At 37.9% G+C, this 13,558-nt stretch overlaps 1 protein-coding gene across 3 annotated transcripts in view; it reads right to left on the bottom strand.

The window, feature by feature from the left end:
* Positions 1-13,558, bottom strand: part of RCAN1 (regulator of calcineurin 1) — a 108,077-nt gene that overhangs the window by 15,648 nt on the left and 78,871 nt on the right. Inside the window, exon 1 of one of the 3 annotated variants that reach the window (XM_020995892.2) lies at positions 364-667. The exons of the other annotated variants lie outside the window; for them this stretch is intronic. Coding sequence (XP_020851551.1) covers positions 364-450 — 87 coding nt within the window. The 5' untranslated portion in view covers positions 451-667. Of the gene's footprint in view, positions 1-363; positions 668-13,558 lie in introns of those variants that run through there. 3 annotated transcript variants of the gene reach the window in all.

Below are 13,558 nucleotides of genomic sequence, written 5' to 3'. Positions count from 1 at the left end.
AAACAAAACACTGATCATGTAAACCACAAAATTTCCACAAAAAATGCAAATAATTTGCTCTTTTTAGATTGTCTATACTATTTCATATCAGAGCCCTATCCCGCCCCCCATCAAACAACAAATTTTTGAGTTAAGTTTACTGTCTTTTATAATAGATCCACAGACACAATGCTAACTTCTGTTTTGATTCAAGCCAAAGAGAATACATATATCCCAAAAAGTCTCTTTCAATGTGCCATAGGTTGTAATTTTCAAAATTTAAACTCTTAAAATCCACAAGGTAACAATGACACTCAACCAACACCTTTTTGCTAAAAGTCCCAGAGCTAACCTTTTAAATGACATTAATTTTGGAAGCCTTACCCTGGTTTCACTTTCGCAGAAGACATCACTGTGCGCAACACAGGCAATCAAGGAGCTAAAACTGTAGTTAAAATTTCTAAAATGCATCTTGCTTTTTTTTTTAACTGCTAATAGTAGCTAGAGTGAAGAGTTGTAAAGTCCTGAGTGGAGTACTTTTTAAAGAAGCTACAAGTTCTTGCGGTAGAGAGCATTTATAAAGGAAAGCAGTCCAGCCCCTTGGGGAAAAAAGAGTAGCTTTCAGAGTATCCTGTATGGGACAGCAAATTCCTGAATAAAGTCCTGCATGCTTACAGGCAATCAGGGGCAAAATGTAAGCTTCTACTGGAAAGAGGTGACGTCAGCATATTAGTCACTTTCCCTATGCTAATTAACTTTGCTTTGGGAGGATGGAAAAAACAGCTGAGGTTTGCACAGCAGCTGCTTTATCAACTCCTCTTGCAGCATAGTTTCCATTGGTAGTAATTCCATTCAGTGCTCAGACAACATGCTCCTCACTTGAATGGGATGGCTCTCCCTAAGATGGAAAATGTTACAGCAGAAAAGGAGGAAGGTCTAGAACAGTAAACAGTAATTACCCTTAGGGAAATTTCAAGGCTCTTGGAAACTTGGAAACAAATCTCTTAGCATTTTTGATCCTTGTGATTTCTGAAAAACTTGATGAAAGTTTCAAATTAGAAGATTAGAGAAAAGATTTTGAAATCTGTCTTGATCGATAAATCTAACAGTGAAAAATTAATTTTGAAACATAATTTTTCTAATTTAACTTTTGATTGGATGAATGTCCCAATTACTATTCATTATGTTGTGTTTCAATGCTTTATTAAGAAAAAAGGGTCGCTCAGTTTTTATTTCTACAAGGAACCCTAAGAATTTATTTTGAAAACCTTAAGCTTGACTGTTCTGATTGTCTGAAATCTAAAAGAATGCTGCTCCTGGAGACTTACAAACACACACACACACATACACACACACATTTGTATATATGTTATATATATTTAAATCACACAATATGAGACTTCTTTCTTAAGTTGCACGGGAATCAGTGTTTTGAAAGGGAGAGCAGAGAGACAGAATGCACAGCCTTACTGAAGACCAAAGTTCAGGTGAATTTTTTTTCATGTAAGATTACACACAAGCCTCGGTGAACATACTAGGATAGTTAGATTCTTTGTTGCTTTCCACTTCAAAAGCCTGAAACTCTTGTCAAAATGCTAAATATTTTGCCAATTCAAAGTCCTAACAAAGTACTTCCCTTCCTGGGCCCTTAACAGTCACTCCAATTTCCTTTTACAACCTATGTGCGAACAGATTATTTTAAAAAGCTTTTTCTAGTGAAGCATAAAACAACATTTGAGCTTTCAAAGTAAAGGGGTGGTGGTAGCAATCAGAATGTAAGTTCAAAAATGAATTTTGAAGAATTCTTAAAACTTTGTGAGTGGTTTAAAAGCTAAGCAGGACAAAAAGTTGACAGCAAATGTATCTCATCCCAAAAAGTCAAACATAATCTTACTAAACAAATGTTTATTTGTGATGCAATTTGATTGGTTGACAAATGTGTACATTATATAGGGTTTGCTATGCCAATTAACCATCATTTTCAATCTGAAAAGATCTAAAAGTACATATTCTAAAAGCTGCTGAAAAAATAAAGGACACCCTAATCCCCCCAGTCAATGTTGTTCTTCGAGGTTGCTGGGGACAGCTTATTAGATTGCCTCTTACTGAAGAACTTGCCATTCCATTGCCAAGATTTCAGCTGCTTAACCTGGACATAGATTTAGGACTTGGGGTGGGGTGGAAGGAGGTGGAAAGGCATTCCAGTTCTTTTTTTGGAAGCCTTTAATTTCATTCCACCCTTTCTGATTGGGTGGAAATGGCTCTGGAATGTCCTCCACCCACTCTACCATCTCCTCTCTTTCTTCTTTCTCTCTTCCTGTTATGTGGGGAAATATAAAACATTAAAAGCCAAAAAAGGATTTTCTGGTCCAAATGCCTCATTTGCAGGTGAAGGAAGTGATGTCCAAGAGATGTGAAGTGACATTCACAAGGTCACAAAGCAAAGCTGGCACGTGTCAAATTCTATCTCTAATCCAGTTTTCTATCCACTGTACTACATTGTCAGATGGAGATAGGAGGTAAAAGGTAGTCAGGGTTGATGGTCAGAGAACAAGAAATGTATATGAGAAGAATAAGGAGGAAGAGAAAATTCTACCTTTTTTCTTCTTCTGAGCAAAGTTAATACATAAGTAAGCCTGAGGAAGATCACTTAAAGCAACAACAATCAACTTGTTTTTAGTTATGTTTTAGTTTAGTTACCATTTGTTTGATGACATAGATAAAATAAGTGAAATTATTTGGTACTTTATGATTTTATAATTATCATTCTATAAAGAAAGGGCACACTTTTTAAATAAGGCTCCCCTGGAGCTAACCAAAAACCTTTCAATCCAGGCCAGCCTTTGATCCAAGGTTTCATTTAAATTGAGTTTAGTGGGGTGGTTAGCTTCCATTTTTAGGTGAATTTTTGCCATTTAAAACTCTAGCTTTCAATTACTAGTTCTGGTGGGCCACAAATTGTCTGCAAAGAATCACTGAAAAAACTTAATACAATGATCTTGTGGTTGGGGGTTGGATTAGAACACTTCCCACGGGGCAAGGCCCCTTCCGTTGTGCTCTGGATTCTCGCTAAAGGACATGCTCCACCAGAGGCCTATGGTTGGTGACTGGTTCCCTGTGACTACAGATTGTGGCAAAGATGACTGGTAACTGAGCCAGGAAGAAGATGAAATCAGTCGATCAATCAGTAAAGATTTATTAAGTGCCTACAACATGCCAGGCACTGTGTTAAGAGCTAAAGATACAAAAAAAAAAAAAGGTAAAAGACATTCCCTGCTGTCAAAGAGCACACAATATGATGACGGAGACAACAGGCAAACAACTATGTTCAAACAAGTCACATTCAGGATAAACTGGAAATAATCAACAGAGGGAAGGCACCAGGATCTGGAAGGATCCAGCAGTCCCTGTTTCTTCTGAGTGTGTCACTAGGCCTGCCATCTCTCTTTTGGACTTCCAACAAGGAAGGGAGAGGATTTTCCTTTTCTGGGTCCCTAGCAGCAGCTACTGTGGCTGCATGCACATGTCAGTGAGAACTTGAGCTTCCCTAGGGGAGCTGGCAACTGGCTCCCAAGTCCTTAGCTGCCTCTTCTGCTCAGTATTTCTTTTCTGGGGCACAGGTGATGGAACAGTGCTGTCCTAAGAGATGGATGTTTCCAGTCTTGGTGGCTTGAGAGATCCTACAATGATACCCTCTTCAGAAGATGACTGGATCACCAGCAGGAAGATCTCCACAGTAACAGAACCATGTCATTAAAACCTTTTGGAGCCACATATTAAGTCATGCATTCCTGGATAGACAAGTGATATGTACCTTGGATAAGTCAGTACAATCTGAGGTGAAAGTAAGATACTTGTTCAGCGGTCCCATAGTATTTCATGTTTTTTTTTTTTTAGGGCAATTGGGCTAAGTGACTTGCCCAGGGTCACACAGCTAGTAAGTGTCAAGTGTTTGGTCTGAGGCCGGATTTGAACTCAGGTCCTCCTGACTTCAGGGCCGGTGCTCTATCCTCTGCACCACCTAGCTGCCCCTAGTATTTCATGTTTTTAAGTATTGACTTTCTGGAAGAATATAGTGGAGTATTATAAAAGAGTATTAAAAGTATTGTGTTTTAGCATTAATATACTAATAATGGAGTATAAATAAAAGTGTTATGTTTTAAGTGCTTGCTAATGTGCACTTAAGTTTTTTTTTTGCTTTAAGAGCTTCTTTTGTGGTAGAGAAAATAAATGGTTGTCTCAAAAATATTCTTAGTTCAGTTAGTATCTTTTTGAAGAGACCCTGTTCCTCTTTTGGGAGAGACCCCAGACATAAGCCATACAACTAAGGGTTATTTAAGAGATTTCTCTGGGGCTTTGGGGTTAGGGCTAGGCCTGGATTCAGGAAGACCTGAGTTCAAATCTAGCTCCAGACACTTATTAGCTTTGTGACCCTGAAAAAGTCACTTAACTTCTGTTTGCTTCAGTTTCCTCAAGTGTAAAATGGGGATAATAATAGCACCTTCCTGGAAGAGTTTTTGTGAGGATCCAATGATATAATATCTGTAAAAAGTGCTGAGCACAGTACCTGGCACACAATAGGTACTATGCAAACCCTTATTCTCTTCCTTTCCCTTCCCTACAGGCAAAAAGTCTGAAGTCAAGTCAGCAAACATTTATTAAGTGCTCACTGAGCTGGGGTTACAAAGAAAGACAAAAAAATAGCCCCTGTTCTCAAGGAGCTCATAGTCTGTTGAGGGAGATGACACACAAACAACTACATACAAACAAGACATATATGAGGTCAATTGTATATAATTTCAAAGGGAAGGCACTAAGATTATGGAGGACTGGGAAAGGCTTCTTGCAGAAGGTAGGACTTTGGCTGAAACCTAGAGGAAGCGAGGAAGCTGAGATGAAGAGGAAGAGCATTCCAGGCAGCGAAAATGTTGAGCAGAGATGATGTACTCTAATCCAATGCCTCCCACTACAATTCCATAATGGGAAACTCTGGGAGTCAGGAGGATGAAGCTTTAGTCGAGGCAGAGTCACTGACTAGCTGTCTGAAAGGATTAAGTCACTCAACCTTTCTGGGGCTCAATTTTCTCCTCTATAAAATAAGGAATTTGGCCTAGTTGTTTATTAAAGTCCCCCTCTGGTTCATTTACTCCGTAATTCTTTGATACTGCTACAGCCCCCACAATGGTGATCTGTGTGAATAATCACTTTCAATTTATAGTCTGTCAGTTCTCTTTCCTGATGGCTTATTCCTTAGCTTTTAGACACCAGCTTTGAAGTAGCTTGTCAAGTATTCACTAGCCTATGAAGAAAGAAGTACAAGTAAAAAGGAGGAGGTTGGATAAGATGATCTCTAAGGTACCTTGTATCATCACTGACACTGATTCAGTTCTAAAGATGACTCTGATTCTATTATTTGTAAAATAATTGTACTGTTTTCCCTGATCTGCTTTCCCTGCACCCTGACAAAGGGCTGGTCATGGAACCAAGGGGTATGATTTATTAGGGTCCATGATGTTAATCATACCTATTGGAGGAATGGAGACTAACAAGAAGTTTCTGTGGTATTTAGATGTAAGGACCTTAGTGGGTCCAAGCAGACAAGTTAATGAATTGTAAAGGTCAGAGGCAAGGTGCAGTGTCTGAAAGAAAAGTAGGGTCCGAAACAGGAATCACAAAAAGGTTTAACAAGGAGCTGGTAAGGCTAATAATAAGTAGGTAATAAGTAAGGCTAATAGGGTCTGGAGATGAGATGAAGCTAAAGCCTTAATGTTTTGGTGCTGGACAAGAAATGAAGGTTTGGGGTAGAAAGCACGATCTCAATTTGCTGTACTAGATCTGCCTCATGAAGGAATGTGAGTATTAAGTTCAACTGTGTGTAGCCAGCCTTGCCTGAGCTCCCTGTAGCTGAAGACCTTCCTGTGAGAGCCCTGATCCTCCTAACAAGTCCAGTCTATGTCCATTGCCTCCTGGCAGCCAGCCAGTCAGGTAAATGCTTTGTTCTTGTTTGCAAGTATGATTTAAATAACTTGAGAATGGGAGTTTCCACAGTAATAGAACCATGTCATTGCAACTTTTTGGAGCCGCATATTAAATATGTTCTCAGAAGAGTGGAAACAAACAAAAAAAAGCCAAGGCTAACTGCCACTCTCTTCCCCCACCCCCAAACAAACCTCGAAACAATAACAAGTACCCCTTAAAGTTAGCTTAAGGTTTTAGGGAAAAAAACTGGAAGTTTAGTGTGGTTTTTTTTCCATTGAGATTATAAAAATCACAAATAACTTTCTTGCACTTTCTTGCACTTGCAAAATGTCATTTCACATATATTTTCATTAAGAAGTTTTGGGAGGTTATTTTCAGGATAGCAACAAGGAAAAACTGAGGTTTATGTTGAACTCCATCATTCCTATTACAGCATTCCTACAACCCAATTAAGGTTACCTCAGCTCTTCCATTTTAAAGTACAAGGAGTTTGTAACTCTACCTCAAAAAATATGCTGTGGGCTGAGAACATATGCACAAATTAATTGACCAGAAAGAAAAAAAAGATTTTTGACTTCGATGTGCAAACTTAAGCTGGACAGAGAATGAAGCAATCTTTTCTGTTCTTGCTCTCTTCGCCACCTCTAATCTAAGACTGAGTTGTCTGAGGTCACGGTCACGTCACATTAATAAAAAAGGTATCACCTGTTACACCCCTAAGCTAAGTCCAATTTTATGTGAACTTTCTCTGAGTTAATAGGGCAATGTTGTTATTTAGTATGTTCTTCCATTATTAGGTAAGGCAGCATTCTCCCCACTGCTGAGATCATACAAAAGAAATATTTTGTGTCATAACTCTTTTTCTCATAAGGTCAAAAATACAGTGGTATAAACTGAGCACTAATAGTGTTGAATAGTTCATGGTATAGTAGAACAAATCAAAGATATAAGCAAATGACCAATGGAAAAAGTTAAAAATACAATTTCATCAATAAAGGAGCTAAATTACATTTTTTCTCCATTAAAAAAAGGGACTAATTTCTACCTTAAGGCTGGACACCCTTGGATAACCTTTAAGATTCTACCTTATTTGTTAAATTCTTTGTGCATTTCTAATTCCATTAATCATACTTTGCATTCCTGTTTTCAAGCTTCCTTATTATCTCAACCTTTCCTTAGTTGGCAAAGGTTACCCACTCTCCTGTAACTTATTGGAACCAACTAGCCATGGAATGTTTAAGAGGAAAAAAATAGCCAAAAGCAAATCATAAGGATAATTAATGATTCTGAAACTAGAAAGTGAGCATACTTGTGTAAGATCTACTTCAAAAGCCTCTTTCTACAGATGCTTACAGTTATAGTTACGGTAGCTTTAATAGCCAAATGTGGAAACATTAACATGCTATGCTGTGGAAATGGGAGCTTTTCATTGTCAGTTGGGAGACTGTTCAGACTGATGGATGGAGAAAAGTTGAAAAGATTATTTTACATCTTGAAAGAAGCTGGAGAAAAACAGAGAGAAAGAAGATGGAGAAGCCTTTTTTTCTTGATGGAACTGATCTAATCTTCACCTTGCAAAGAAAACTTGTTTGTTATCCTGAATGAACTGAATGGTGCAGAGCTACATTTCTAGAAGTGAAGTCTTGAGTCACAACAGGGATGGTCAGAGGGGACTGGCGGTGACTCTCTGTTGTTCTTATGGGCTGTTTCAGTCATGTCTGACTCTTTGTGACCTCATTTGGGGTGTTCTTGGCAAAGATACTGGAAAGGTTTATGATTTCCTTCTCTAGCTCATTTTGGAGATGAGGAACTGAGGCAAACACGGTTAAGCTGAGGGTTAAGTCCAGGGTCACACAGCTAGTAAGTATCCGAGGATAGATTTGAACTCAGAAGATCGAGTCTTCCTGATTCCAAGCCCAGTACTTTATCTACTGTTCCACCTAGTTGCCTATTCTCTCAGTTAAATCATTGTAAATAATTACCTGTTTTTGTTCTACTATTGATTTAATTGTTGATAAATGGTTTATTCAGTAGCTTCAGTATATTTAATCCAAGAAGATTAAGGGACTTTTCTGTTTATTAAATAAATGTCATCAACTGTTAGGGACTCTGGGCTCAGCTGATTGAGAAATGTTGAAATTTTATTAATTAGTGGGGATATATATAAAAAAATATACCCCTGGATTACCTTAAACTGGGGATGAGAAGACAAAAATATTGTTGTGGTAGGAGCTGTGTTGGTTTTGTGTAAATAGTGCGTGGGGTACTGCATATCATCACTTGGTGAGGATGCACTGGGCTGTTGTGCCCAGCCTGTGGTGTGCAATGCTGTGGTGGGGTCATGTTTGTAGCCCCTTTGGGACAACTTCCATAGTCCTTTATTCTTCTTCTCTTCTCTTTCAATCCTGCCCCCTTGCTCCTTCTTATCTCTTTTCTATGGGTAGCCCTGTCTCTGATTCTATATATGTGCCAATAATTCAAGGAACAGATGAATTAGGCTGGTCCTGTGCAAGAAGGGAGGCACTTGGATTTTTAAAATGCTTCTTCAAGTATAAAGGGCTCAGCCTGGGGAGAAACTGGTGTTAGAAACTTTACCTGAATTCTTCGTGCCCTCTGGGAAATGCCTTCCTGATCTAGCTATTTGCTATGCTTATCCTAGAGGAAGAAGGTAGTATTATATCATGATTCAGTCTTGTTTTAAATTTCTTTTTAATTTCCTACTAGAAAAACTAATTTTAATTTTATTTTATGATCCACAATGCCTCACTGCATTTTAAATCTTGAACCTGAATTGCTGGACTGGCCTAGTTTAGGCCTGGCCCATAAGACATGGAATGGGTCATATAGTGGTGTTGGCCAATCCTGTTTAACCCTGTTACATCTGGGGGAAAAAAAAGTGAAGCAACAGAAATATATTTACTCAGAGATGACCTGGGCCAAAGCAACCCTAACTTGGGCCTGGCTGTTTGCTCTTTTTAGCATATCCCTTCCTGGAGTCACTCTGCTCTGTCTGCTTAAACTATTGTAGCCTTGTTAGTTAGTGGATCCAGCCACTTCTTCATTTTGTGGACTGGGGGACTAAAGTCCAAAGAGGTGATGTGATTTATCCAAGGTTACATAAGTAATAAACATCAGCTGGGATTCAGATCCAGGGCTTTTTCTATTTTTTTCCACCCGCTGCCTCCTCCCACTGGCAGTATGAGTTGTAAAGCTGGGATTCAAACCCAGGCAATAGCTCCAGATCCAATGCTATTCTTTTCCCATTACACCACTATTAGCATTAAGGTGATGAGAAGATGGGACAATGGATTCACTAGGCAGTCTTGTTCAACTACACTTGGCATTTGCTCTTGGTTTGAGTCTCATGAAACATGAAGCACCTGGAGAGTTCTGACAAACCCAAACTGACTCATTCACAGGTTAAGTCACTTCCCTTAGATTTAAGCCTGATGGTCTGTTTTCCAGGTTAAAGCTAGCCCAAACTTGAATCTTAAAGTACTGTGCTAGAAGCTAGGTGAGATCCAAAGTTAAGACAAGACCAAGTCTTTGCCTTTGTAGGGCTCACAGTCTAGGAGGGGATATGACCTACACACAGATAACTATAACAAAACAATTCTATAACAAGTACATAAAAGAGGTGGAAAGTGAGATGAGGTCCAAAGTGGTGAAAAGTGAAATAGGAACTGTGGTGAAAGAGGGAAAGGAGATCAGAGAAAGTTTAGAAAGATGTAGCATTTGAGTCAGGGGTCAAAATATCGGTAGGATTCAGCAAGCAGAGGACAACATTACAGGCATAAAAGCTTTGTATCTGTCTCTGAGTGAACATTAAACAACCAAAACGGTAGCAATCAGTCTGGAAGCTCCTGGAGAGCGGAGGCTGTCTCATTCTCATTTGGTATTTCCTATTGTCTAAAACATGCCTGGGCACAAATTGATAGGACACTAAAAGCTAAAAATTAATTATAATAGAAGGCAGTGAGGCAAGGAAAGCAAAATAGGACGTAAGCCTTTTGTCAGATCTGGAATCTAAATGAAACCCTTTTAAAAAACTGAATCACATCCAGCAAAGAGTAATGAGTGTCTCGCATATGACAGGTGCAGTACTAGTTTCAGATGGTACCAAGACCCAAATAGAAGAATCCCCGGCTTTAAGGAGCTTGCATTCATTAACTCTGCTAAGGATAACTTGCACCCACAACCATTTTTTGAGGCTCTCAAACTGTTTCTGCTAGATCACAAATGTACAGGTAGCATTTTTATTACATCCACAGGTGCTTTTATTCAATTCTGCTTACAAATTACACAAAAAAAATCAGTATATTTTCTGCCAAAACATAAAAGACATAAAATAAAATGTAAACACAAAACAAACACATCACACTTTGGATTAACCTTTAAACTCTAGGAAAGGAATTATGATAACATCTGGCAGACAATTGACACAGATCAGAAGTAATTCATTCTTTCCAATAATTTACAAAATAATCACGCCCACTCTGAGGATTAGTGGTGGCTGTCACTGGGAAACGAAACCAAAACTTATCTGAAGACTAAGCTCCAAGCTTACAGAAAGCGAGGATTGTTTTTTAAATTCTGAGAGTGTTTAAATATTGTCTGTTCAAGGAGACTTTTATTGTTTTTTCTTTAGAAAATATAGACACTGCTGTTAATATTTAGGCATGCTCACTGATGACAAGAACTATCAAGAAAGTCATGATTGACTATATTCTTTCTCCTTAAGTCTTTCCATCAGCCAGTGAATCAGGAGGGCTTGGGACTGCCCTTCTTACTCAGAGGGAAACCATCATAATGGTGTTCACTGGTTCTTTTGCAGTTGTGAAATTAGGTGATGTCAAGGTCATGACATATAAGGATCAATTGAAGGAAGGGAGATGTTTCATCCGGAGAAGAGAAGATTTAGGGAGGGAACCTGATAGTTGTTTTCAAATATTTGAAAAGCCGTAACACAGAAGAGGAAATACACTTGTTCTACTTGATCCCAAGCATTAGAAGTAAAGGGAGAAAGGCACAAAGGAACACATTTAGGTTTGATGTAAGGAAAAATTCTCAAATATTAGATTTATTGAAAAGTGCAAAGGGATGTCTCTACAGGAAATGGGTTCCTCCTGACTGGAAGCCTTTGAGTAAGGGCTGGAATAACTGCCACTTGTTAATTATAAGGTAGGGAGGACTTCTGGTCAGTTATGTTTTGGAGTAGTTGGCATCCAAGGTCCACTTGACCTCTCAGATGCTGTGAAATATTTAGATTGCCTAATGAAATAAAATAACCAATGTAGGAAATTAGGATCACCCAAAGCCTTATGAATAGTAATGACATACTACAATAACTTCCTTTAAGTTTTATGAAATGCTTTCCTTCCAACTGCCCTGTATATTAAGTAGTGCAAATATTATTCCCATTTTACAGATGAGGATACAGACTCAGGTTCAAGATAAGACCCTTCCATGGCTAGACAGTTTTAAATGTTGAATTGGGATTTGAACCTAGGTCTCATGATTCCCAAATTTAGTACCTTGTATTAATCATCAGAAATAGTATAAAAAATATTACAACCGTTATATTAGTCACTATTACAGCCTCTGATATTTCAGAATGTACTGAACAAAATTAGCTCATGTATCAATATAAAGATATCTAGTTAATAAGCAAGAATTTATTAAGTGCCTACTTATCAAGCATGTATTAAGCATTGTGTTAACTGGTTGGGATACAAAGGCAGGGAAAAAAAAAGTCCCTGCTCTTAAGGGATCGAAACAGGAGACACAATATACAAATAACTATATATAAACACAATATATATAGGGGAAGCTGGAGATAATCAACAGAGGGGAAGCACTCATATTAAGGGAAATAAGAAGAAGCCTCTATGAGAAGCAGGATTTTAGCTGAGACTTGAAGAAAGTCAGTGAAGCCAAGCAGAGATAAGGAGAGAATTCCAGGAATGGGAGACAGCAAGTGAAAATGCCCAGACTTGGAAGATAGAGCAGCCTGTGTGAGGGGCAGCAATGAGGCCAATGTCACCGGAGTACATTGCATAAGAAGACTGGAAATGTGGGGGAAGAGGAGCAGGTTATTAAGGACTTTGGATGCCAGAGAATTTATATTTAATCTGGGGGTAATAAGGAACCACTGGAGTTTTCTGAGTCCAGGGCGACATAGTTAAACTTCAGCTCTAGTAAGAGAACGGACTGTAGTGGGAAGACGCTGAAGTAGGGAGATGAATGAGCAGGCTACTACTATGGTCTAGGAGTGAGGTGATGAGGGCCTTCACCAGCGGGGTGGCACTTCAGAAGACAGAAGGGGTATATATGAGAAATGTCATGAAGGTAAAAACAATAGGACTTGATAACAGACTGAATATGGGGGAAGGTATGAAACAGAGTAAAGATATGAGGATACTAGGTACCTATATATTACTACATGTTCCTGATAATAGAACATTATTTGTAATTTCGAAGAACTAGAAAGTAACCTAAATATCCAAAAGTTGGTGACTGGTTGAATAAAATTTGATATAACAATGTAATAGAATGTTACCCACTAAAATTAAGATAAAAAGAGAATTATAAAGAAATTTAGAAAGATAAAAACAGAACCAAAAGAACACTATATCCATTGACTACAACTATATATAATAGGTTTATTATTTTTAACATAAATTAATGATTTTAAAATTGTCACAGTAAACATTGATAAGCTATAACTCATAAGCAAAAGCCCTTGAGAAGGGGATGTTCCACAATAATTTTTAAAAGAATAAAGGGGTCCTGACTCTAAAAGTTTTGAGAACTGCTGCCACACTATGAATGCTGCTTCCCAGCAACGAAAAAATGTAAACTAAAAAAGTACTAGAAAAATGTTACCGATATTTGTAGAATCACAGTATTTTTATTTACTTTAAAAGGCAGTTAATTAAATTTCAATTAAAATAAAATAACTACAAAAGATGCCCTTACATATAAAGCTTAAATTTACTAACAGATATATATACACATTTAGTAAAAAGAGTGGCCCTTTATGAGGCTTTTATTTTTAATCTGTTGTAAATGCTAGCTCAAGAATGCTGTCCAGGGAAAATAAAAATAATTACCTAGCCTAAAATGAGATTTTTATTTTATTTTATTTTTTCTACTTTAGAAGTCCTCAAGGCAAAAATAAAATGGCTTTAAAGAAAAAAATACATCTAAATCCAGTATTAGAAGTCAGAGGGTAAAACTGTAATAAGAACAATTTAGTTACAACAATGGAATATTCCCTGAGGAATACACTTCACAAGAAACTGTATAATTCCATTTCAGATGTAAAAAAAAAAACCCAACAATGCAATGTTGCATGGAATAATTGTGTTTTTCCTTTTGAGAAGGGAAATAGGAAAGGTGTATGTAGTTTTATCCACTAGAAGTTCTTAATTTAAATGTACTACTCGGAAAGGAAAAAAAAGAGTGGAGAAAATTGTAAGTGTGTTGGGACCTTCTGCTCCCATTAAGGAGGGCTGGGGGAGGGGTCTGAACTCAAGTAGACTGAGTTTAGTCCCATTTTAGAAAGAGAAGTCTCAGGCTCTCTGGCTCATTATGATCC

Source organism: Phascolarctos cinereus, unplaced genomic scaffold, assembly GCF_003287225.1.
Source record: "Phascolarctos cinereus isolate Bilbo 61053 unplaced genomic scaffold, phaCin_HiC Scaffold_726;HRSCAF=1367, whole genome shotgun sequence".
Lineage (NCBI taxonomy): Eukaryota > Metazoa > Chordata > Mammalia > Diprotodontia > Phascolarctidae > Phascolarctos > Phascolarctos cinereus.
The sequence above is the reverse complement of the archived record's forward strand: the minus strand, read 5'-3'. Positions and strand labels throughout refer to the sequence as shown.